The sequence below is a fragment of the Phalangium opilio genome, unplaced genomic scaffold (assembly GCF_054372755.1).
Source record: "Phalangium opilio isolate 3A_F unplaced genomic scaffold, DU_Popi_V2 ptg000045l_1, whole genome shotgun sequence".
In the NCBI taxonomy this organism is placed as follows: Eukaryota; Metazoa; Arthropoda; class Arachnida; order Opiliones; family Phalangiidae; genus Phalangium; species Phalangium opilio.
In genome coordinates, this window is record NW_028324168.1 from 7,689,584 (window position 1) to 7,716,854 (window position 27,271).

At 37.3% G+C, this 27,271-nt stretch overlaps 1 protein-coding gene across 4 annotated transcripts in view; it reads right to left on the minus strand.

Moving 5' to 3' along the window:
• The window catches only part of LOC149677234 (uncharacterized), a 241,874-nt gene that overhangs the window by 54,715 nt on the left and 159,888 nt on the right, over nt 1-27,271 (minus strand). For 2 of the 4 annotated variants that reach the window (XM_089838260.1, XM_089838261.1), the window contains one exon: nt 18,503-18,576. Coding sequence is in view for 2 of the 4 variants with exons in the window: in XM_089838259.1 (XP_089694385.1) it covers nt 10,355-10,365 (11 nt within the window). In the remaining 2 variants the exon portion in view is untranslated. Of the gene's footprint in view, nt 1-10,354; nt 11,213-18,502; nt 18,577-27,271 lie in introns of those variants that run through there. The other 2 variants (XM_089838259.1, XM_089838262.1) reach the window with 2 other exon arrangements.

The window sequence follows — 27,271 nt, forward strand, 5'->3', positions numbered from 1 at the left end:
ATAGAGCGCCTGACAACTTTGCACTGAAGTTTAAGCTGATAATTAAAAGGTGGGAGGAATTAATTTACCTACTCATGGAAGTTTGGTCCATTTACACCTAAGTCTGTCGCTAATTGAAAATACCTACCCTAAACTTTCGGGATTATTCCTGGAAAAGATGTATTTCTAATTTTTTCAAAACTTACTACATAATGGCATAGAAAGCGGAACGATCTTTTTTTCCGTCGCGTTATTTTTTGTCTGTGAAGTTTTCACTAAAGACGCGGTTGAATTTCATATCTCCGTTGTGTTTCGAAATAGCATTCTCTCTTCTCTTCTCTCTCACTCGATCCAACTGTAACAGGCGGGTTTGTGTATGTATTTTGGAAAACAAGATGGTCGTAGCCAAATTCAAGCCACCCCATTGTAGCAGTAGCTATCGAGTACATTTAATGATAAATCATTCATTCGATGTGTACATACCATCCTAACAATGAAAACCACAATTGACTCTCTCGTTTTAAAACTAAGAAACGAACGGAGAACTTCTACAGATACTGACAATACTTCTACATCTACAGGAAGGCATAAAATAGTAGTTTCATTATAATCTAGGATGTAACTAAAAACGCTTCTTTCGGGCTAATTAGACATCCACATTTCTGTTTAATTCTATTTAAGCGGGAAGAAATTCAGAGTTAGCTAGTATTTTAAGAGAATAAGGGGAAGAGAATAGTTGTGACACCAAAAAATTCCTTATTATCATATAAAGAAAAATACACGGTGTTGGACACTATTCCATTCTTGGTCATATATTATCCGTTTCCGAGGGGTTTCTTCTCTATATTTAAAGTATCCCCTCCCTCGAATATAATACATCCCACCAATGGAATGCGAGCGGCCTCCTATTCTATTCTAGAGAGAGAAAAAAAGACACTTTTTTTCTCTATTTCAAATTTCCTTTCTAAGGAAGCAAGCTAGTTGGGGACTTTAAAATAAAAAAAATTAACTTCATTCTGTCAAAAACTAAAACAGGCTTTTAAACAATGAGTGCAGACGACATTTTCGCAGCATGGGTGGGAATCTCAACGATAATAAATGAGGGCAGATATTCGCCTCCCACACTCTTGTTTCTTACGTAATAAGAAATAAAATAATGCAATGTGATGTTCCTAGATCTATTTTAATATTTTTTGATGTTTATAAAACAAAGAATTCTATCTTTGTCTTCATAAGGTAAGGAATTACTTATATCTTAACCAAGACGGGATAGATCATAGCAAACAATTTAAAAGTTAGCTAAAATTAGTAGCGTTTTATTAATTATAAATATTAATTAGCAAGTCAATTAAAAAATAAATTCATAATTTGTTGTTTTTCTCTCTTTAAGATAATTTTACGCGATTAATCTTTGTTCGGTTAATATTATAGATCAACTTAATGTCTATATAATGAACAACAATCCCATTTAAAGTTGAAATAATTAAGTAAATTTTGATTATTTTTAATTTTTCAGTTGTTGTTTGTCTCTTGAACTTAATTAAAAACGCGATTAATCTTTGTTCGTCTGATTTTTTATTGACACTATAGTGCGAACGTCGCCCTTAAATCCACTTAATTATTATCTATCTTACAACAATCCCATTAAAGTAAATAAATAAATAAATAAATTTTGATTATCTTTTAATTTTTCAGTTGTTATTTGTCTCTCTTGAAGTTAATAAAAAACGCGATTAATCTTTTATTGAAACTATAGCGCGAACGTCGCCCTTTAAATCCACTTAATTATTATCTATCCCACTCAACAACAATCCCATTTAAAAACAAAAATAAATGACATAAAAATCGTAAAACGGAAAACACACACCGAGTTGTTTTTCGAAAGGTATAATTAAACCTCGTACATTTTTACCAAATCAGAATAACAGTCGATCCTAAAACGCTACGCCAATTCACAATATCACGTAAATAATATAAAAAAAAGCACGAGCGGATGTTTTAATTCACAAATACTGACAAAACAACGCCATTCATTGAAAATATCGCTAAGCCAATCATAGACAAGAGCAGTATACGATGGATAGGGTCTTTGACATTAGGCTTAACGTGAAACCTAGGTCATAGATAGGTATATTCGCATTCATAACTAAATATAAATATAAAACCCCACACAGCTCTGTATTAAATTCCATGCAAAAACCTAGCAATAAGATGATCAGTTCACAGTGAGTGAGTGAGTGAAAAATCAGAATTTTGAAAAATATCACTATCCTTCAGGCCCAGAGAAATCATTGGTTACAATATTGTAGAAATACTCGGGTATTTCAGTTGAATAGGTCTTTTAATATACCTTTGTTAGTGTTGGACATTCCCTATGAGTACATGTCGCCCACGGAAAGCTCAGGGTTTAGATCTGTCAGTTTTACGCATTGGTTCATAGATGGAACCACTGACGCGTTACATATTATAGAGTTTGTATTCTTCACGGCCTATATGCATACTTGTAGTTGTAAAAATGTGTTAGAACCGCAAAAATGGAGTAACTACACTACGTGTTATTGTAAAACAAATAGAACTTCCTGGGGTTTATTGACATACATACTTTTGTCACGCTCCTTCCCTTTAAAACAAGCTAATTTTCATCACAAACCGTTAAAAATGGATAGCTCATCATTTTGCCAACGACGTCTGTACATATTTCAAAGAAAGATGAAAAAACAAACCAAAGAAAATTTCCGCTCTCCAAATATACTGAAAAACGCGTATAGCGGACCCTTATTTTCTAATTTTAAAATTCAAAAGGGACGCAATGCCTAGAAGGAGTTCATCCTGAAGATGGAGACAGAGGAAGCTCAAGAGCAGATAGAAAAGATGAAGAAGGGAAGGATGGAAAAGATTTAACGATGGCTCCATAGAGAAGGGGGGGGGAGGGGACAAAATTAAAATTATGACGGATAAAAATATGGATAGGAGATGAAAAGTAAAAAAACTTTTTTTGGATGAGCTCCCGTAAAAATACTTCAAAGATTGTCAAAGAAAGCTTTGGTTTTCTTTTATAATATTATGTAGATAAGACTTAACGCGTTGGCGTTTTCGAGTTTATATCAAAAAGTACTCATCTTAATGGTTATTAGTTTTGGCATTGAAAGAAATATATTAACAATAAACCTCTGAAATTTCTAGTAAATTTTTAATAGCGAAAATCTTTATTTTTAGAATGAAAAATGATTTTTTAAGTACTTTTCGGTGTATAAAAATGAATGCGGTGACGTTTAGGCCTGCACGATATTTCTCGCATTATGAGTTTGCTTTCAATCTGATTGTTAAATTTAATGATCTGTGTTGGTGTTATCTAAGTTGAATTCCTTCTAACAAGAAGGCATTTCTGTTTGTACAGATTCCACTAGTGTTTAATTATTTAATTGTAAAATTCTTTTGGAGGAAATTCCAACTCCACTTCATATTCATAAGCATCACCTGAATTAAGGCTTTTCAAATTAAACAAACATTTAACTCTATCCTTCCCATATGTAGATAATATCCCACAGAAAATTAAATCTCGACAACGATTCAAAAGCGTCTTTCGGAGGGTAAGTCATTTAAATTAGTTGGCGTGAAAAAAGGGGTACTTCTAGGGGATTGTAGGAGTTAAAATTACGTGGGAATCAAAAAAAAATTGTCGAGAAAGAGAAGTCCTCACTCAGTACGTTGGCTACAATGTAAATGAAGCTGTGATTTTTGGAGGCCTAACCGGAAAAGGCATATCCGTTTGGACCCAAAGGACTGCATTGGAGAATGTTTTTCAAAGAACTCTTTCCAGATGCGCGCCCTTCCTTAAGAGTAATTTCGTTTTTCGAGAGAGAGAGAGAAAGAGATAGTAGAGAGAGGAGAGAAAGATAGTGGAGAGAGGACGAAGACAGTTGGAGGAGAGTTTAGAGTCCGCGTTAGAAAGCAAGCTAGAACTAGGAATCCTTTCGGCATCGCGACGTTACATCGCGGAGGACCGAGAAGAGCTCGCAAAACAGCGGCTTCGAAATCGGAGAAGAGTCCGCTCTGTCGCCCGCTAACTTTCCGCGCTTTTCCCTTTTTAATAATATATGAGAATCGCTGGGGCTCTTTCCACGGGTCCTCTCTTGGAATGCCGAAATAACCGTTTCCTTCTCAACCCGTGAGATACTAGGGTACGGAAGAAAACCGCCGCCGCCATCTATGATAAAAGGTTCATGAACTCTATGCCCTCTACAACGCCACTCACTACCACACCAAAAAAACTATTTTAAATTTAGATGCATTTCGTATATACGCTTCCCCCTTACAAGGTTTTTTTTCTTTTTTTTTAAAGAAAAGAACCTAAAAACAACATCGCCGCGGTGTTTTAACTTTACCTCAACCCTAACCTTGGAAGTAGTTTGAGACAAAAGTTTGAAGTTTATGGGGATTTTAAGCCTTGGCACCTTTTAGGACCTCACATGATGTTAGGCCTTAAAAAAAGTTACCAAAATGTATTGTTTAAGGGAAAGTTTTTGAAAGATCTTTAGCCTTGGTTAGATATAAAAACCACCGCGTATATCGTCGAATAATAAAAATGAAAGATTTTAAAATTAAACCGAACTGCAAATCTATCTTCGATCAGGTAAATTTAACTGTTACCAATGTAGTTGTCACGAAACAAAGTAGAGGTTGTCTGCAATGAACCTCTATAGTCTGTTATTGCCAGATAAATAAAACTGAACGATATTAGGCTTAGCGATTGTGACACAAAAATTGGGTTTCAGTATAACCGTGAAGCCAAATTCCAAAAATAAACATGAGCCAACTAAATATAAAAATGAATTCCACATTACAATTAACTTAATGAAAAGAGGCTTCAAAATGTAAATTAGAAACGTTAATTGCGTACAAAAGAAAGCGAATTTTAATTTATAGAGTTGTAGTAACGCAATAATAATAATACTCTAATTCAACAGCACAATTATGAAAAAAAGGCTTAAACCACACGCGCCTGACCCGAACACAATACAAACCCGTTGTTTTATATTAAGGAATTGAAATAAAACGATATATTAAATAAACCACACAATGTACCGGTGTATCACAGTCGTAACTCTGTATTTCTAATAAGGGAAATTTTGTTAGAATAATAAAGCTCGGAAAAGAATTCGACGCAGACTCAGTTAGGCCTAAGTTAGAACAACTAAAGTGACCCTAACTTCTACCCCGCTGATTCTTTTTCTTCTAAGAATTCAAGGGATGTGTTTTGCTTGAAACAAAGACGCTTTCTTGTTACTGATGGGGACTTCATTATATGACCTCTCGTCAACTTTTGAAGAGCCAAGGCTGCGTGCAAAAAAACGTACCCCTTTTCTTCTCTTCACCAAAAACATCCCCCATATTGGCGACATTTTCTCATTTGCTAAAGGGCAGGAGAGTTCCGAGTTCCGGCACATGTTTCTCAACAGTAGTAGTAGTTCACTCCTCAAATGGCCTTCCTTCTCTTTTAGACCAGTAGCTCACTACCCCTTTTGTCTTAAGCCTAACGTAAAAAAAATAACTATAGCGTTCTCCCATCTTCATTGTGAGCTAAGGAATTTATGGGATCCTCTTTCTTTGGTTGGATCGAGTTACCAAACTCAAAATGCCATCCATAGCCATTTAGGTACTCTTTTGGTCTTATGGTTTAACCCCAAAATAATTTGCGAACGCTACTGAAAGATAAGCATTCAAGGACAAGATACAAAGATATTTTTATCGTGATTCGTTTTTAAGTGACGTTGTTAAAATTAAATATTTAAAAAATGTTTAATAATGAAGGTTTTTTAGTCGGACAGACAAACTTTAGAAAGATGCAAATAAAAGATGGCGCTAGAGAAAATCCCGAATTCTGTTAACATTAGAGAATTCACAAAGTCTCTTCGCATTATTATTACCAAACAAATCATCTAGCTAACCTCTACAAATTTGCTCAACACATCTGAAGGTAAACCGAGATCTACTTGCAAGTGCACAGTACGCAATCCAACCTTCACTTTGTGAGTTTGGTTCCAATTTTCAAGAGCAAATAGAATAAGCGTTCGTACAAGTGTTATGCCGCAAAATTAAAATTTGTCCAAATGAGACATCTGAGGTTTCACATTGCCTTTAATTTCTTAATTATCTCCCTGAATTCATTCCCAAGTTAGACCACATACCATACATAGCCGGGCCCATGCAGCAATTAATTGTAAACAGACTAAAACTCGAGACATATCTAAAATGTTTCGTCTATTATTTTTTTTAACTTATCTAAACATTGAGCCTCCAATAAGTCGTATGTAAAAAAGAAGTTAAGAAACTCGTTTTAGTATCTTGGAAGTTAGTCAATCGTAACTTCTCGCTGCTCGTTAATAGACCGTAGCAGCAATTTTCAAGAGCAAAAAACGTAAACAATGCATAGTCTCCCTAATGCAAAAGATGGTATTAAAATATATCAAAGTTTATCTCCGTTTCTTTTTTCTCCTCTTCACTGATACCAAATTCTGACCACCCAAAAAAAGAATCTGTGGTAAAGTGGGTGAAGACTAGCGAATCCGTGGTTATCCGGATAACGTATAGTTGGGTAGACTACAGGCCACAGGGGCAGAAAGCAGCAAGCAGACTGGGGTGGAATAGAGAGAAGCTGAGCTCAAGTACATTCCCATCTATTGCAGCTAGGGTAACCGTAAGAGTCGAGCTCGCACTTGGTAAAGAGAAACATGTGGCGCACGCACTCTCCAACGGTGTATACACTCTAATGACCTTGAACGGATTTGACCCGCCATTTATATTAGACATTGGGGAAAAGGATATAGTAATGTACAGAACGCCTTAAAGGTTGGAAAGAGTTGGGTCAGTGGTGTCGTTTATGGATTGATCAGGCCTTTGAATTAAGACAATCAGATCCCATGACGATTTATTAATCTATCATTAATATTAACTAATAAAATTAATTATTTATCAAGATTCGAAACTAATATCACAGTTAAGCCTTTGCTCATTTAAACACTGAATTGCAGCGTCCCACGTACGTCTCCATATAACCACGATGGTGTAAGACAACGCAACTCGAGATCATCTGGTTAATATCATCCCGATCCTACCCCATCCCATAAAAAGATGTCTCCATTCTTCAAGCCAAGCGTAAAATTCAGTTATGTAACAACCGCAGAAACCAGAGGAGAACCCATTATCCTTTAAGCCTAACTTCGGGGTAAACTTGGATTGACTTTAAAAACAGTTCAAGGGGGACGGTATTCAAGCTTGACATTTCATTCACACGGATTTTCGGTTATGATGTTTATAGAAAAATGCTGTGCAAAGAAGTTGGTTGCACCAGACAATTTTTTCTAGTTTGTATAATTTTTTTTCTTCTTGAAGGGGCTGTTTGCATGCGGAAAAGTGGGGGCGTTTGCAGACAGAGAGAAAAATGTCTTACATAATTATCGAAGGAGTAAGTACGGGTGCTAGGTCATTAGAATCTTACAATTATTATGGAAGTTCAGTGAATTTACAAAAACGCGCCTTACGATTGCGAATTCAACAAAGCGTGCGTGGTTTAGTTTAGGAATGAATCCCCGTTTTTCGAGTTATGATTTGATGGGTGTTTTATGGATGACCCCTTGATTAAATTCGAAATCATTGTCTAAATCAGTTTCTTAATTAAATTTAAGAGGGTCATCCGTAAAACAATAATTTAATTTAAAGGTAAATCTAGAAGTAGCCCCGCTAAAATTGTCTGAAACGCTTTTTAATCGCTATTAGATTTCAATATGACAACTACCATACGACCGAATTTCGCAACATGTACACTATAGTGTTATTCATTACATTATGCAAAAATATCTATGGAAAAATACTTTTAGTCACGAGTTTTATTTGTTAATATTAGATTGCATTTTAAAATTTATTCCCAAATGTGGGCGGTGTCTGTGAGAATGTCTAAATAACTGCATGAAAAGGTAACAACTTCCTGTTTAGTAAAATAGTTTTTGCGCTAGTAATATTGGCAAGGATTCACGTTAAATCTTAAACCTTGGACATTGTAGATCGCGAATTATTACATTTCTTCTAGAAATACGTCATTCAAGTTTCTTAACATCCATAAAGTAAACAGACACGTGTAAGCAAATACGAGGGGGTATTCACTAGGCATAATAAGTGGAAAATCTTTAAACCCTCTACCCTAGACAATACATAGTTTACAGGCGTGGAGGATTCCTACCACTAACACAAGGAGACCAAGCGACTTAGAGTGTAAAATCGTCTGCTATTTTACACTCTAAGTTGCCAGGTCTCCTTGTGCAAATGGTATGAATCCTCCACGCCTGTAAACTATGTATACTAAATGATTACAACGAATTCAAATCGGTGTACGCTGAATTTCAGAATGATTAGCTCCTCGATACAGGTGTGTTAAATTTAAATTCTGAAAAGGGCCTTAGGGGCGTGTCAAACCATACGAAATCGTATTGATACAATGCAACTATAAAGATACAACAATAGGACGGGTACTGAAAGGGTAGCCTTATTGTATTATAAAAAATTTCAATGGTAAGAATAAACCAGAAATATAGGCTATTTGGAAGTCAAAAACGGGACCCTTTTGAAACAACTAACACTCGCCTTGACCTCTGTTACGAATTCAACCTTAACAAAAGCGGTGGTTATTCTTATTTCTTTCGCGGATGGTTTGAGAAAATGGGTGGAAAGACGCGAGAGGGTCCTTTTTCCTAGAAGGGCACGGACCTTTACCAAAAACCTACATAGGGGATGTAAAATAACCCCCAAAAAATGTGGTAGGGGATAAAGTTCACGGTTGTTCTAACTTGGAAGCGTTAAGGAAACCGTTACAAATGTATACTAGTGACAGTTGAATACGTTTAAGGTTATAAAAGACTTTGGGCGCATTGTACGGGATGCCATTAGACCAACCACGTGGAGGGCACAAGAAATAAACCTAATACGAGAACCAAGTTAGAACACTAGAAGTTGCTTGAAAAACAATTAAGGGGTATATAGCCTAGCCTATACTATAGAGTGAAGAAGAGATATTTTTTGCTTTAGCCTTTTTGCTTTTTGTGGGGCTCAAATAACTCAGGGAATCTCAAGTTTCAAGGGAAAAAAATACTGTTCTTCTTCCCAAAGTTACTCAGTAAAGACTTATCTAAAGTCCATCAGCTGAAGTAAAATATTAGTTATAATATATGACAACAGGTCAAAACTAAATTTGAGGGATCTAAGGGTCTACGGAAATTTTCTCCCCCCCCCCCCGTTTCTGAACTTTAACTGGGTTGCCTGCAGTAATTTGGAACTGAATGATGACTGAACTGAACTATAAGCTTTTCAGCCTGTTCTAGACAGCGGTTAAATTGCACGCGTCACAAAATGACTGGCAACACTTGTCTGCACTATTATTTGTCTACGATGTTGCAATACAAAATTGTACATTTTATATAACGGGGTTTTCCCTGCACTGTAATTACGTCAAAATAAGTCACGAAAGGCTTACAGAATACTCCGTAATTCTTACTTTATTTTATAAACATTTGGAAATATTTTAATTGGATCATTTCATTAATGTATAGTACTGTCCTTATTCGCTACCGAAAAACAGCCCAGTTAAACTAAAACCCAATTTCCACGGAAGTTTGATATATTTACGGAAATGGCTTTTATTCGAAACTGGCAGGCTTTTTTCATACTAGTACATTTAGGTGGTAAATTTACACGATAGAGAAAAACAACACGTGGCAGGATCGAACAAACAAACATCGACGACCGACGCATCTGGTAAAAATTTACAATTTCCAGCCTGAACATAATTACTAAATGGATTCGCGACAGTTAATGTTGATTTCGCTTAAAGAATAAGCATTGTCAAAGGCTAAAAGGTGCCGATAAGTCAAGAGGAAATAGATAACCGCGTATGGAAACGTTCGGAAGTTGAGGCGTCGGAAAACCTGAGACGCTGAAGACGGGACGGACGGAGAGACAATCTTAAGGGGATGATAGGGATGGGACTACACGGGATTGAATCTATTCTCTAGCCGGCGCGACTTCCGGTAAGACCCGGGTTGTCCCCGGGATACTGGCTGGGATGCTAAATCTCTAAGTATCCGAGTTATCTTCCGCACATATCGCGCGGTTCCCGTATTGAACTATTAACCCTAATTAGGCTTAAACACTCTTATAAACTTAGGAGAAAGACACCAGACTAAGGCTTACGGATGCCGGCTAATTAACATTTTACACGGGATTATTAATTTGGGTTTTGCCGTTTACCGAAAGCGGAAAAGTCATCGGCGGTTTGTTTATTTGAGTTAATTAAAACTAGGGATTAAAATTAAAATTCGGTACTTACAGTATAACCATTAAAAGGAGATATTGATGTTCTCGATTAAAATTATCGTCGTCGGTTCTAGTTTTCTTGATTATAATAATTTAGATTAAAACATTTAAGCTAACGCTAAGAAACTGGTTGCGTTTTGTCGTCAAACTATTTCGTCGTCGCTCAAGTGTTCTTTTCGATGGCGATTTCGTTTTGAAGAACTACGCGGCCCTGGTAAAGGGTAGTAAAGTAGTCTTCGATGATACAGAGAGATCTAGAAGAGTGTGGTGGTGGGACCCGTGCGTAGAGTCGCGACAACAAGAGACCAATGAGAATAGGTTCGAATCCTTTTTTATTTATTTATTTTTTTCCATACTTTTTCTCGCGGTGCGCGAACGAGAGGTGGGGGTCGAACGTTTTGTTATTTTCTCGCGCAGACTCCGGAGGCGCGCGCTTTACGGATAGATTTACGCGCGCTCTGTGGTAATACCGCGCGCACGCTCCTATTATTTTTCTGCCCCTCGTGCGCCTTCTTTTCCTTTGGCCGGCGTCGCGCGCCCGGAGGAGAGAAAAGAAGAGCGCGAAAAAGGTTTTTCCCGGTAAAAACGCGCGAGAAATATTCCGCGGCGCACTTTCACTCTCTGGCAGCTCTGTTCTTTGGGAGAACTTGTGTGTGGCGCGGAGGGCGCAAACCGCGACAACCAGGGGGAGTTAGTTGCGGGGGAAAGCGCGCTTTTCTCTCTCTCTCTTCTCGTTCTCTCTAAAAGAATACGAATATACCCCCTCCTTCTACGATCTAAAACCACCCTCCAAAACCGCGAAACGCTATAGAACGGGGAGGTCAGGGAGAAAATAAATGTACGGCACATAAAAGGGGGGAAAGAAAGATTATCAAAATGGGCGGAGTTTTCCGGGCCCCAGCGATGCTTTCTTTTCCCGTCTAGAATCTCGATACAAGTAGATAGAAATACAAACAAGGGGAAGGTGTAACGTTAACGAGCGCGTTACGCGACTAAACTATAGTTAAATATAAATTAGAATCTAGATGCTGGAAAAATTCGGATAAACCCTTATAGACAAAGTTGTCGAAAAATATTTTTGGGAAAAAATATATATCGATTATTTTTTCTCCTCTACAAATAAGGCCTAAAATGTGGCGCCGTCTGGTGCCAATAACATCAACTATTTAATAAAAAGCTTCCACTTTAATAATCCATAATAAGTTAAAATACGATCATGCATATTCCCTTATTGGTACTGATTCCAAGCTTCGGGTCGACCTATCCCTATCTATTGTTAGAAACTCAGTGGGAGGAGACTCTCAGGTGCGTGCCATTGTAACGAAGAGAGGAAGGAAGGGATCCGATCGCAACATCTTTTACGCACGCGCGATTCATACCCTATTCTCTTGACTCTATAGAACTCCGAGAGAGAAGAAGGAAAAGAAAAGAATGACGTCAAAACTAACCCGAGGATGGAGAGATCTGAGTAAGAAAAGAAGGGACGGACTTGGAAAAGTTAAGGGGATGGGATTGTTAGAGGCTGCACGCGTAAGACACACGGGTGTTGCAGCGAATGACAAAAGAGAATCGAAAGAATGGGGGATGATCTTGGCAGACTCAGCAGCATCTTCCAAAAGGAGAAGAGACGCAGGGAGAAGGATAAAGAGGCTGGAGATCAGAGGAAAAGAAAAATTTAACGGAGGCTCAAGAGAACAGTGGGAGAAGAGAGAACAGAAGACGGGATGAATATCACGCCCACACCTAACCCGGGGGAAATAAAAATATATATCCGAGCTGGCTTTTTTGACATGATGAAGCGCTTACTTCTGGAATGAAGGGGGGGGGGATAAGTTCTCCATCCCCATCCGGAGGCTCAGGAATATATCAGGGATGGGGAAAGAGAAAATGTCTCTTCTCTCTCTTTCTATACAAGTCTAGATAGTCTGGAAACAGAGCATCTCTAAGAAAATGGATGTTTTCTGGATAGAGAGAGAAGAAGAAGAAGGAAAAAAAATAAGGGGGTACGAAATAGACTTGGAAGTTTTGGCAAAAAGGATATAACACAAGAAAAACGGAAGAACGGGGGTGAAAAAGAAAGCAAAGCTTCAAGAATTCGACTTTTAAACCAATAAGAAACGGGGAAGACACGAACCAATCAGAAAGGCTCCACGATTCTTCTTCTTCTTCTTTTTCTTCTTCAATCTCTTCTTCACTTCTTTTATATATCCCCCCTTCTGTGCGCCCCCCTTTTTAGTATAATGCGTTTACAGTGTCTATTTTAAACTCAAACTCAAAGTCGATAATGTAGAAGGGGTGCTTGCTGCCTGCACTCCATAATGACTGCGCAAGAACTACTTTTTTTTCCTTTTTTTCGTTTTCCAGGATAGATTATTACACGAGCTCATCTTTACGCGCGTGAGCTTGAGCTTCTACTTCAACAATGATAGATTTTTTAAGGGTTAAGTAAAGCTCTCCTGCATTCCAAGTTTCACGACCAAAAAGGGTTTTACGGTTAATTTTTTTTAACGCAATTTTTTTTTTCCGCTGGGTCTCTCTCGACTAAAGGCGCGAAAAAAAAAGGTTAGTGCTAAGGGAATGATGGTAGAGGGTTAATATTCTAGTGGCGTCTGCTAAAAGATGTAGGGGTGCGTATAAGGGGTGATTATTAGGTGTAACTAGTAGCAATGAGGTCTGTTAAAAAAAGGAAACTAAAAAAACGCTAAGGAGGCGCTACTATGATTTTTTCCTTTGCTGTTTTCATTTAATATTTTTTTTATGTCTAAGACAGAAGAATTTTAACTTGAAGTATATTTAATTTGCAAGCTTGGAAGGGATTAAATTACTGTAGAAAAACGGGGGTTTTCCAATAAGAAAATAAGTCCTTCCTTCCTTACATAATGATCCGGGTCAAGGAATTTCAATATGAAACCCTGAGTAGTCTCGAATCTCTAACTTATAATTCTCCGCAAGATTAATTCCTTGTATAACAAAAGCGTAGTTTTATAATAAATTTCCTTATTAAATTATTATTATTACATAATTAAAGTTGCTATTATATCAAAAATTTATGAAATTTCCTTAATTTCGGAGTATTTTACTTTTGGTTACCATTTTTTTTTCTATTTTCTTTTTTAACATCATCTGTACTGAGGCAGCCAGATTTCACTTTTTTTTACTCTATACTGCGTGTTACTTACAGAGGCGATATACTAGTTAGAACTAAGATTGAAAGGAAAGATAGGGTTAAATGAGTTCTGACGTAAACCACGCCTAATTTCGTACGTTGGCCAAAAACGTTACGTTTCGCGGTGATAATTTTGAAAAAAGGGAATTTAGATTCGCTACATTATGATGGTTGGCGTCAAGAATGTTACGGAGAAGTCCGTAACTTGCCTACAGATAATGTACGTACCTACTGGAATTATTTTTAATTAAGATAATTAAGTCGGTTCTGGAGGAAAATTAAACGCGGGGCTAAAGTTTCATGCCTTTAGAAAAACAAACAATTCATGGATCTTATAAACGATAAGGGATAGGAAAACTGTAAGCTTTATATCAGTTTCTCGATAGAAAATTCACGTCACGACTAAGAGAACTCTAGAATTCTAGTATATCAAGGTTATTCTCGGCTTGAGAGCGTTGTGTAATAGGTACTTGAAGAATACATTACAATCGAGACAAAAAATTACTACATTTTCCGTCCTTGTACAGTTTTAAAGTCCTTTGACCGATCCAGCCTGTAAGAGGGCTTCTCCCTGAGCACGGGTGTTCGGCAGAAACAACATTTCTACAGGCGCGATATCTCTCAATACGGGATCTGTTTCTCTATCTATTCTAGGCGCTATTTTGATTCGAAAAAGTTCCATGACAATTTTTCGTTCGGTCACCGTGATTAGATTAATTTATGGATGACATCTTAATTAAATTAGCAATCAAGGTATTTCAGTTTCTTAATTAAATTTAAGGGGTCATAGAACATTTTCCATTCAAATTCGATTTCCAATTGAACCCACTGTACTTGGATAGCAGTAAACTTATTTCCGTGACAAAAAAATACATGAACGAAGTATTTTTTTTAAACTCTACTATAAACTCCCATTCATAGATACGCAACTAAGTCATATCCCGAGGTAACGAGCACGAGCGAAAAGAGGCTCACGGAAAACACTGTAAATAGTCCACTCGGTTCACCTCCTCCATGGGGTCGGATAAAAGAAAGGTAATTCCAACTCCTAAATTAATTTCCCAGCACCGAAATACGAAGCGTTCGACCCCTCTACGTCTCTCGTGCCGATTTTGAATGATCCGCCTTCCATGCACGCACGCGCCTAGGCTTATAGTAGGCTTAATATAAACGGGTATAAAAAGCGCGCCAAAAAAGAAGCTCTCAATTTCACGCGCGAATTTCGTAGCGCGCGGGAAAATTGGTGTATACAACATGGCGGGAAGAACCTTCGGCATGCACGGGAAGATGCTGCATCGCGAGGATAGACTACGGAATAAGAAAAAGAAGAAGGAGAAGGAGAAAAAAAGATACGGTAGCAAAAGAGGAGGATGAGACTGAATATGATACTGAACGGGAAAGAGTCCAAACTCTTTTTTTCATTTATTTTTATCCCATTTTAACCCCCCACCCCCCTTCCTCCGGCTCTCTTTCATTTTAGATTTTTGGGGAGTTTATAAGAAGCTGGGGCCCCCTTCCGATGTTCTCCGTGCCTGAACGAGGCCTGTAAATGGTGTAAGAGAATTCTAAAGGAAAAGTGGAATAATACCTTTAAAGTAATTTCTCAATTTCAAATTTTAAAGGTTGTTATTTTTATTAAATTAAATTTAAGGTTAATTTAAATACTTTAATTAAAGATGATAAGACTCTTTGATAGACAATAACAGGGCTTCAAAATGAGAGTGACTACACCGAAATTGGACTGTTATTAAGTAAGTTACGAGCTTTGGAAGACGATGCAAATTTTCATTTACAAACATCCCGTTTTTTATTTCAAGAGATAGTTCAATCGAAAATTATTATTTCACCTTTCCTTTATCAAATTTGGAAAAAAAAATGGAAAACTAGGTACACTACATTAAAAGGAGAGGTGGCAAGATAATTTGTTACATTTACAAACCGATGCCAACTTATCAAAAAAAGAAAAGAAACATCCTAAGTTCCAACTATCTTCTTTTTTAAATTATATATTTTAAATTTAAAGTACATAAAAACGCTTCTGAACAATAGTGCACTCGCCCATGTACAAAATGACTCAATTGTCCCTTACAATTATCCATAAGACCCTAATTAATAATACCAAATTTATACCAGCTAAGCCTATTTTAAAACCCCTCAAACAGTAGCTAATTTACTAGAAAGGATGCATTGTTAATAATGTTTTATAATGCCTTTATCAAAAATTCTTTAAAGACTTTTCTTATATACACTCTTTAAATTACAACCACGCGCTACGTCGTTTCACCCTTTATCTGTACATTAAAACTTGATCTTGCAAAGGCTTTGGAGAGAAGCGCCTTAGTTTTACATCGATTTGGCCTATTTCAATCTTGACTCGGGGACAGAATTACTCTTTTATTTAATCGCGTATAGGCAAGCGAAATCTTTGCCGTCCTCAACTTTCTTTAAGGGGATGTTACAGGAACAAACGCTAAAGCCATAACTCAAACTGATATCAAGTGATGGCAACTATACGCCTTTGATAGTGTAAGAACCAATGAGAAAGATTACACGGACTGCCACGTGTCTATACTGATGGAAGAGAGTTGAGAAGCTCAAGAGCGAATGATGAGGATGAAGATGCTTAGACGCTGGATCAAACTTTAGCGTATTTTGGCACGAAAATCGTCAAATAAATTTTATACGGTTTTTTAATTCACAGATTTTTAGATGCCTGTCTATTAAAACTTTACTTTTTGATGATAGCCCTGGGTTTTTTTTTTGCAACCCTCGATAATATTTTAATTTGCTTTTGAAATATGTCAGCAAGATCGTGATGAATATTAGCACCGTCTGAATTAAATTCCCCAAACTAAAATACCTACCCTATTTTTAATTTTGTAATTCCCTCAACTAGCTTAATCAACTTCATCTTATAATATATTTCTTTCCACTGGAAACCAAATACTTAATAAACCATTCTAAACAATGTAGGGAATTTCACTTCACTTATACCAACTGGTCTTCCCTTCACTGACATGAACAGATATTCGCCAATAACCAACCCCTTTCGGTCACATTTGCCACACACACAAAAGTGTATATATATAGACTGTCTATTGAAGCGGAGGTTGACGCGCCACCCAGGGTGACCTCTTGACCTCTAAACCAATCGCTCATAATACCCCCATTACTGGCCCCTTTCCCTTCCTTTCCATAACTCGCCCCCCAATCTCAGTCCTATCGGACACCGAAGAAGACAGCGCAAAAGTCCTAAATCAAACTAGGCTCTAGCAGAGAACGAAAGCTTTAAGAAATTCAGGAACTAACTGTAGGGGAATCGATAACGTCATCTTAACTGTGGCATTTTCCTTGGCGAGTAACGCGACTAAAGAAACCCTTAATAAGCAACTGTCAAGTTAAATTGTCGTTTGCGGTGTCAATATCAACTAAAGGGGAATGGAAGGGTCGTATATACGATTTTATGTCATATTATGCGGAAGTTCGAAGACACAACGGGATGCCTTGTTTGCGAGATAACTTCTTTCTTTATGAATAAAATGATGCGTAAAGCAAAGGCTTAGCTAAGATTTCATTTTATGAAAGAAACGAAGTTGACCTAGGCACTGAGTTCGTGACCTTTGTAGTAATTAAGCTTGCACACAAATCCACTGAAATGATAAGCGTAATTCACAACCAAACTCGCTAACATAGGTTATCGGGTTTTGAAAATTTAGGCTTAGCATAAAACTAACTGCATTATCAGGTTCATGACCTCTGAGTCGATGAGATGCTAGGCCAATCATTGAAAACATCGTACGTGGCTAAACTAACCCTTTTAATTACCATCAACAAACAGCTAGAACTCTACAATATTGACGCGAATAATCATAGCCTGAAACTCGTTAACTAATTAAACTCATTAAAATCTGGAAAATTCACAACGAAAAAAATTGCGCGTTATATTTCCATTTAGTGCATGGGTAAGATACGAGGCTTTATAGTGCTCAAGGAACGTTTCGGCTTCGCCAAGCGGAAACAGACAATTTTGCATATCCACGTCTTGCATGCACGCAACCAACCCATCGCGGCATCGCGAACCTAGACCCAATGGGAGTTGGGAAGACCTTTGCCTAGTGCAGCATTGAGATATGTAGGCGGACATACATACATAGAGAGAGAGAAAGAGACACACACACACACAAGAGTCTAGTCTCTGGACACAGTACATAACCCAAGCCTTAACTTACCCTTCCATCCCAATTTTGCGTTAGACTTTAACGGAGCACCAGTACCAGTTAGTCTTAGGCCTTGGTAACGTTTGGGGAAGATGTAGCTAGAGTTTTACGTGGAAATGGTCCATGGAATGGGACAAACCCCTTTCTAATCATCCCGACAGTCCCCATCTATACATGCATGAGCGGTTGATCGGCGCGCGTCGCGCAAATGCTTGTCAAATTTGGCCCTAAGTGGGCATCTCGATTTTCGTGGGGTCCATGGCGGGTTTGCGGAATATACTGCTAATTTGCACGCGCTCAACGATCGGACCTAGAATTTTGGGCGCGAAGGGAGGATTGAATCTCTCGCGACTAGTAACGTATAGATAGGACTGTATAGAACTACACCCGACCATATTTCCATACACATACAGAAGGCACGCGCCCCCATTAACACAGTGTGTGTATATATGGCGTAGCTTGTAGCTTTTCCCAAATAAATTTGCTGGATTCTAGTAGAGGAGGCATCGCGCATCACGGAGGAGCGAGGGTGTGTCTGTCACTGGCAATCGGAATACGCTCGGATAACTTTTTTTATCTTCCAAGAATTTTTTTGTGTCTGGGTTAGATTTAGGTATATATCTGATAAGATACGAGGCTAAGCGCTACGATTGGTTGGTAGATACACTACTCTGTGTACCTAAAAACCTTCCCGCGTTTTTTTATTTATTTATTTGTTTGTTTACCGTTGAAAATAATGAATAAATAAATAAATAAATAAATAAAATATAAAACTTACCCAAATTAAAGTAGAATTATATGCGGTTCCTAGCGTAGTGACTGTAATGTTCTTGCATTTCAACTGAAGATAATCTGGAATTAAACAATAAAATAATTGTAATTTAATATTCAATTGTTTCTAACCTCAATTAAAATTAAATTTATGTGGAATTTAACAATAAGTAACACAATTTCAAATTTATATTCAACAAATTATGCATAGCTACTTAAGAACATCCCCAAGTAATATTAACACAAAATCAAGATATCTTAAGTGACGAAGAGGGGTCAAGGTTCAATATGTTTTGAGAGTTTAACCTATGGGCTAAGCGTTTTGATATTAAGTAAATCGTGCGTGCAGGGTAACGGTCCAATGACAACACGCTATATACACCCCTGTCTTCCATAGTTAAAATAGAGAACAGAGAAATAAATAGGGGTTCATTTTTTCGAGGGCATTGGGCCGGATAATTTGCAACCATTATCTCTGTCATAAAAAAAGTAAAATATCTAGTAGAGAAGAGCTTAAGCGGCTTGTTGGATGTTTCCGAACCCCCGGTCAGGTAAAAAAAGAGTAATAATCTAAATTATAGTTTACATCGACACTCTGGGCTTCGAGTGAAAAATTACTTTTCTTTTTGTCTAATTTGAAATAAAAAAAAAACCCTAGGTATTTTTTTACATGGCCTTAAATGGTATTGAATATACGATGAAAATTTGGTGAAATTAAAAGAAGGACACGATAAAAATAGAGAGGGCAAATGGTTTGTACGTGGACGAGGTCCCATTCGCATTTGAATATGAATAAGTATATTATTCGCGTTGCAGACTCTAAAATTTTCAAAAAATAAACAAAACATCTGTTTCTGTAGATACAAGTACGCTATATCCCAATCACAAAGCTTGAATCGGCGACGCCATTTTCAAAATGGAATTACCAGTTTTATAGTTTCAAATACATCTACGTCAACAACAACAACTGTTAAATTTAAATTGGTTAAGGAATAATAATGGGTGGTTATAATTATTTAATACAATGTATAAACGCTAATTAAAAATATATAATAAATATATAAAATAATACAAAATAAAAAACTTTTCATATTCAAAAGCCTACTTATGAAACGCCTCCTACTATCCCTTTAAATCGTTTTACAGGAAAGAAATAAAGAAAAAAGTTCATTAGTGAGGAAAGAATAATAATAAAAAAAGACGCTTATTCCCTTAAGTAAGTTTTACATTAAAGAAGGGCACTATATGTAGCATAATAGGGGCATTTATAAGGCAATTACGCATTATCCGAGACAAGGGTAGGGGAGAGAGACGTTCTTCTTACTACAAACACAACGCCATCACCATTTAACCCCCGAAGGCGATGGCAGAGGGCGCTCAAAAAGAATTAAAGCCCGTATAATGATAATAATGGCTGCAAGTAGTACCTGCACCACTCTTACCCCCCCCCTCTTCGCCTTTGGTGGGTATGTCACCCCCTTAAGAAGGTACCATTGAATTTCTTATAATAAATTGTTCCAGGCTCATATTAAAAAAACTTCAATTTAGCTTACGAAAAACGATCATAGGCTATCAACGAAATGGCCCCGGGATTAATAACGTAAGAGGGGGGGGGATTTATTTCTTGCTGGTTTTTATTTTAAGACAAGCTCATCCCCGATAGGCGATACAATGGCTTTCTCAAGAAAAAAAACCACCGCGTTCTATAAGATATTGTTAACAGATAAGGGACCTAGACTATTGTGTTATTACCTAAGAATTTCAAGGGATATTGAAGCTAATTACTGGATTTTTCATTTATTTATTTTATTTATTAGAGATAAAATTAGTTTGCTTTTGAGACTTTTTAGAATGAAGATGCTGGATTCTTAAAGTACCATCTGACGGATTCGTCCTATAGGGGTGCTCCCAGTGCTTGTCGGAGAAGCCTAACGTGTAGTGTCCATTGCGGAAACTTAAAATTGCCTGTATCTTCTTTAATAATGTAGATAGAAACATGGTTTCAATTGATATATTGATTATTTTATACTTTCTTTCAATTAAAAAGGAAAAATTCTAGTCCAATAATTATTTTTTTATACTAATTAAAGACATTTTGAAGGCCTGTAAAGAGGAAGATTGATTCACGGTGAATGTTTATGTATTGAGTGGAGAGGTTAAACAATAGAAAACAATAGAATTCGTTTCATATTCCCTTTGTGACAGAGAGAGAGAGAGAGAGCGGGAAGAAAAATATCTGTTATACATAATATAGAAAATGTATTAAAAGTGTCTGGCCTTAGGCTTAGCAGGGTCTGTAAAAAAAACCATTTCATTTTCTTTTAGGTTACGTTATGCATAGATATTCTGAGCGGTTCTTTTAATGCAATTTTTTTTCTTTTTCTTTATGTATATGCAGGCGTATCTTGGGTGGCGTCAGGTATCACATTACCGGCATGTGACGAGCGGGAATGTCTGCAGAAGAAGTTTCTTGAACTTGAAATTATTTTCGTTTTATTAAGGTTTATTCCTAATTAAAAGATAGATTAATAATAAATAAAATCCAACCGTTGTTAATGCAATATTATCTCGCACGGAAAGATAGGTCTTAGCTCAAAGCTTCCGAATTTGTTATCTAGCAAATTAGATTATAACTTTTTTTTCATGGTTTTTACCATAAAGATTTCTGAATTTTTATCTTAAGGTGTCGTCAGTACTCTACTTTAATTCACAAGGGGTCTAACACTCTCTTCGAAAGAAACGATTTCTCAAATTAATTAAAAGCCGCGTTAATATTACAACCGTGCGATGCACCTTTGAATGACGGAAAAAAATAGAGAAGACACGTTATTATCGAACATCTAACCTATAACCTTTATATATCATCATATGTTTCAAGTTTGGAAATTGCTGAAGATAAATCTTTGAGGGAAACACGTTGCAGACTTTGGAAAATGTGGCTAAAGTGTTAATACTACTTTGAATATTTTTAATGTTTTTATTTATACCAAAATAAGTCCAACCATCAGACACTATTAAGGAACATCAAATGCATACGTGTTCAAACCACCACCAAGACGTCCAATTCACAGTCATGTCACTATGTACACACCATTTTTTAAGCCTACCTCGGTTACACCGGCTTTACCCTAACTGGTTTATATCAAGACACATCCCAGTCCAACAAAACAAAATTCATCTAATCTAAGTCTGTTCACGCCACAGTGTTTTCCATTTGCAAAAAGAGAGAGAGACCCCAAATGTCAAATGAAGCAAAAAATAACTTTGAAAAAGCGAAGACGAAGTTAGCCTAGGAGGGAAGCGCAAAATTCGATTGGGACGAAGCGGGTATACAAACGAAAACTGTAAGATAGGTCTAGGGGGAATTTTTTAAAGAAAAAATGTCGGTGACGGCAAAAAGATAATTGTTATCTGCTAAGTGCCTAAGGCGAGTTTTGTTAAAAGTACTATCTTTTTCGGTGTTTGTGCCCCCAAAACAAGAGATCTTCTAGGGTGGAGACGTTCTTTGTATTCCAAATGAGCCTCCTCAACTCCGAAGAAATTGTTTCGAGAGAGAAATATTTCTCAACGTTGACTATTCTATACCCAAGATGTTTTTTTCTTTTAAAAGAAAATTGAGGAATGGTAATTAACTTTTTCTCAATTTGTGTACGGTAGCATACGCACCATGAAGAGAATTGTTATTACGTTAGGAGTACAAGGTAGTAATTAAGAACCTATCAAGTACCTGCCTCGACGTGATGGTAGGTTTAAGTTTCAAATCTAACGATTAAATTTAATCATGTCGGAATATCGTTTGCCTTAGAGTGTTTAAAAATGTAACATAACATGTTAATGAAACCGCAAAAGACAGACGCAACGTCGCAACAGGTTTTTCTGAATTATCTTTTCCCAAGCAAGACAATATCATGACAGAAAGTAATGAAAACAATGTCAACACCAAACAAACAAAACGTCAAAAAGAAAACTGTTACAAACACCTCATTTCATCAGTGGTTAGAACTAAACCGCAACAAAACAAAAAAATGCTCAGACTCCAAGTGACATTCCTTATCCGAGATACCCATCCCAGGCTATTGGAAAAGACAAGGGAAGAAGATGAAGAGAAAAAACCTTGACAAGGCATGCATGAGGCAGGGAAACCGTTAAACGGGATGGTATAAGCGAAGTTGACAATACAAGCTAAAAAACAAAAACGTATAGCTAAGCCTAAAAGCATTCCATCTCGTATACAAGACATCATTAGAGTCGGATCTACCTCACCAGTCACTACATTCTTAGAGTGACTATTTCCGTTACCGATAATCCATCTAAACTAATCTTTGGATGGTGCGTCGTTCAAGTCTCTACCCACTGATTAGTAAGGTAATGGCGGAAGAAGCTAGGCTAATGGAATCCTGTGTTTTTTCTGGTTGCTTTCCTTACCAAGGCTTAGCTATACTGCAGCCGTTACTCTTTTACTGGTTAAGATTACTCCTCGTGCAGTCTCGCGATGTATCTGGCTCGATAATGACTATCCTTGCTTAAAAAAGTTCACGCATTTCTTAGGAGTGATGCGAAAATGAGGGGTGGGATTTTTTTTCTATACTCGCGTACAAGACTAGTAGCTAAGATTCAAGGTGTAAAGGCAAAAACCGTAGTCTTGAGAAAGGGATGGGGATATGTTTTAGGGGCGGGTTACCAACATTCCGTCAATTGTTTCAGTTGAACCAAAACCCGTAATTATCCGCTTCTTCTACGACGTGTTGTGTGGTGCAGATTAACTACCACATTCTAAGGCTAATTGTTTCGAGATTTCAGGTGAAAACCAAAAATGTGTTAAGCCTAACTTCGTAACACTGTTTTGAAAATTCTAATGCTGGTTTCCATATTGATTTAGAGACATTTCAGAATACAATGTCACCTGAGAATCACAGTACTGGAGGAGAATGGTCCCGCAAGCAATTGCACTTGCAAATGTACTTTACTTATTGTGTCTTTGATTAAATTACTATGGACTGGCTCTTGACCTTATGGCTTTTCAACTATATGATAAAATCCTGCAAAGTCCAATGAAATTCTCGAGCTCCGCGGCCCACACCATTTCAGACAAACGTTATATGCCCCTAATAAACGTCAAGGGTGTGTATAATCTTTATTTGAAAAGGCTTAGTTTAGTTTCGCTCGCTTTTGCACAGCGCGAAAAGGTCAAATTCAGTGGCAAGCACATTTGGAAGAAAAAGGAGCTCAAGACGCGGGCGACAACGAACGGGTGTTATTTGTAAATGTCTAAGTTTCTCAAAAGACGGGTGCCGCCTTTGGTACCAGCCGACATAAAGACAAAAGGGGACGGGGGAAGTAAAAGGGGGATGCGGGGATAAACGCGCGGAAAAATGACACAAGAATAAGAATAAGGAGCACGAGATTGACAACAACGCGAGGCATATTTTCGCGCCCTTTTCATAATTTTTCTTTTTTTTTTTCAAAGTCAGGTAAACTAACACGTAACTGTTTCTTTTCTACGTGGCGCTGTGACCCTGGAAAGGTCGTTGTCGGAATTCCTAAATGTTACGTGACGTAATGTTCTTCTTTACCTCGCGTGGCTTTTGTTCTTCCCTCCCTGCAGCTTCTGGTGTTAATTTTACCCGAGTATTCCATGGACCTTTTTTTTGGTGAGCCCCTCATTTACAGGGAGGAGTTACTCTCGTAAAAGACAATTAACTTTTGGTGAATTTTAGAGATTTATCTTAAAGAGAAACTGAAGTCTTTCGAACTATAAGCCTTGGCTGAAACGTTACTTACAAAGACACCCTTCTCTTATTTACCATATGTTTGAACTATAAACTATTGTCAAAAATAAGAACCAAGTTCGCGTGCTCATGGTTCTCGCGCACCCCTTAAGAAGACGCATTGACCAGGCATCCGTCACGGTTACACCTCCATATCTGTCATATTAGATAGAAGAACAGTTACAAACTGCCACCCTTGTGTCTCCATATGTTTCTATCACCAAATAGGAACGAGGTTACGTTATAATGAGACTGAAAGGGGGTACACTAGACCTATTGGCGCAAAATACTTGCCTTACAAAGAACTAAAGGAACGACCGCGTGCCAGAGAGTGTTACCGCGAAGCGATTGTCTTGAAATAGTCATCGTCCCTCGCCACATTCCCAGACAGAAGTCAGCGTGCCGCGCGCGTCCTCAACCCATGCAGCTAGCTAGCGCGACAAACCCTTTTTTAACAGCATATGGTCAATGTCAACAGAGATTGGCGCGCCACAGTTTTCAGGGGAAGATGGAAAAGGACATAAGCTAAGAACAGAAAGATGCCGCGACAAGGGGTTGGACGAGGTCCTGTCAAAACTGGGTTACGTTTACTGTAATATAAGGAAATATTACAACTACCGGTAAGTGTTAGACACCAAAGCCAAGACAAGTAACTCGAAAACAAACGGTCGGGCGTTTGAAGGAGTTCTTCTTAAGGAGATTCTAGAGACAAAAGGGGGTAAAAGGTGAGAATAGATGGCCATACGGCTGCGTGCATGGTAGGGCAAGGCGGGAAAAATAATATAGAGGCGACATTCCCGCGTGCTAATCTCGCGCCAATTCCACGCGTGTCTTTCCCGCCAAAAAGGGGTCCTTCCTTATTTTGACGCTCATTCACATCGCGTCTTTTATTTTTAGAGAACCACACTAACTCGAAAATAACGTCGCAAAGACTAAAGGTGTTAAAAATGGCATCCTACAAACCCGAAGCAAATATATTTTAACTCGTAAAATTGTGATATATTTCGTAATATCTCGTTTTGGGATATTTTGAACTCGAGCGATTCAAGACTTAAATTTAAAGGGATGATAAAACGAGCGCTTCCTTAACTAGAATAATTTTTAAAAAATGTATTTTAAAAAAATAAAACAAGACTATATCTCACGTCATGTTTGTTTAACCAACAATTCTTTAAGAAACTAAAGTTTAAAAAAAAATTGAAAAAGTTGGAAAACCCATAAAAAATTATTCAAGATCGTAAATTAGGCGCAAATTTTTGGTTTTCCTTCAAATCTAACTTCTTTAAACTTCAACTATGGGAAGAAATAAAAAAAACTCTTTATTTTTTAAAAAGAAACCTAGTTAAAATTATTGCTGACAAGTGTATGTATACACTTAGAACTTAAGTCTCCATTCCCAACCTTATGGACGCTAAGATAGAAAGAGTTGGTTACGATTTTTTTAAAAAAAAAATAAAACCTTTTCCAGACATTTTATATACATTTTAAATACATTCTATAAAAGAAACTTTTGAACTTGAGCGTTGGAACATAAGAGGTAGAAAAAAGGTTTTTGTAAGTATTTACAAGATAAAGAATTTGTGTATATGTATGTGTTCAGGGTCTAAATAGTAAATATTTAAAATAAGAAGAAAATTATCTATTTAAGTATGAGAGAGAGAGATAAAAGTTATATAGTTTAAAAAAACTGATTTTATGGTAGTCTAGTTTCTAATGGTCTTTTTTTATCAAAAAGAGTTTATGGCAATGCATTCTGGGAGAAGGAAAAAAGGCTGGAACCACCCCCGGGGTCAAGTTCCAGGAGTTGCTAGACTAATAAGCCATTTAGATTCATTGATTGTCTATGTTAACCCTTTTTTGTCGAGGTTTGAAATGAAAATGTAGCAAGCAGTTCAAGAGCTAGTTTTATTTTTTTTTTTGTGTGTGAATAAATTTTCGAAACTTGTATTTAAATGAAACTTATTTTGATGTCTGAAGGGTGCAAAACTATATTCAAATTTGAATTGATAGAGAAATATTATTTCGTGAATAGGAAAGGTTATTCGGTGCACGGTTGTTATTTGGCTTCAGTTTGGTAAGAAATTTTCATATCCGGTTGAGATTCAAAGTTAACAAGAACATTTCATTTACCGGACAAGTTTGCTACGAAGCCAATAAAGAAAACGTATCCGTTTGTACACAGTGTATTTATGAACCGTTATCTACAACAGTCAGAAAAGCATCTAGTTCTAAGTTCGATTCAGATCATTCAGTTCCAAAACCTGAGGTATCTGAATATATAAAACACTACACGAGCTATTTTACGTTTTGAAACGTATCTTCGTAAAGGTTATGAACCCTATTACATCACTTCGAAAAACCGCTGGACTTATATAATGATTAAAGACTGTATTTCATCAATTTTCAAAATCGAATTTTTTTCTTAGTTTCTTTTTTTTAGGCGATTTGGAAATGGGAAAATCTGCATTTAAAAGCGTATAAGGGAAAGGTTTTTTCCTTCAGGTTCACGCGCGCATATGCCTAGAAGCTAGGAGTGAAAAAGAGGCGGGAACGCGAGCGAGTGCGGTCTGTAAGAAGAAACAAGGAACCATAAAAATAATCGATAATGGAATTGAAAAATGGCGCAAAAATGTTTTCATCTCCGAATATAGATTGAAAAAGAAGAGAGAATGAAAGAAAAAGAGACGGGACCCTTTTCTGGCATTGATCATCGCCGTGACGGATGAAAACCTCCCTCTTCTCTCTCTCTCTCTCTCTCTCTCTCTCTCTCTCTCTCTCTCTCTCTCTCTCTCTCTCTCTCTCTCTCTCTCTCTCTCTCTCTCTCTCTCTCTCTCTCTCTCTCTCTCTCTCTCTCTCTCTCTCTCTCGCTCTCTCTCTCTCTCTCTCTCTCTCTCTCTCTCTCTCTCTCTCTTTCTCTGGCTCTTCTTTTTTCGCGAGGCAACGCAACGCAACCCCGCCAAAAATATGTCTACAATTTCAACTCATATGCCCAGTCGTCCAAATTCCCG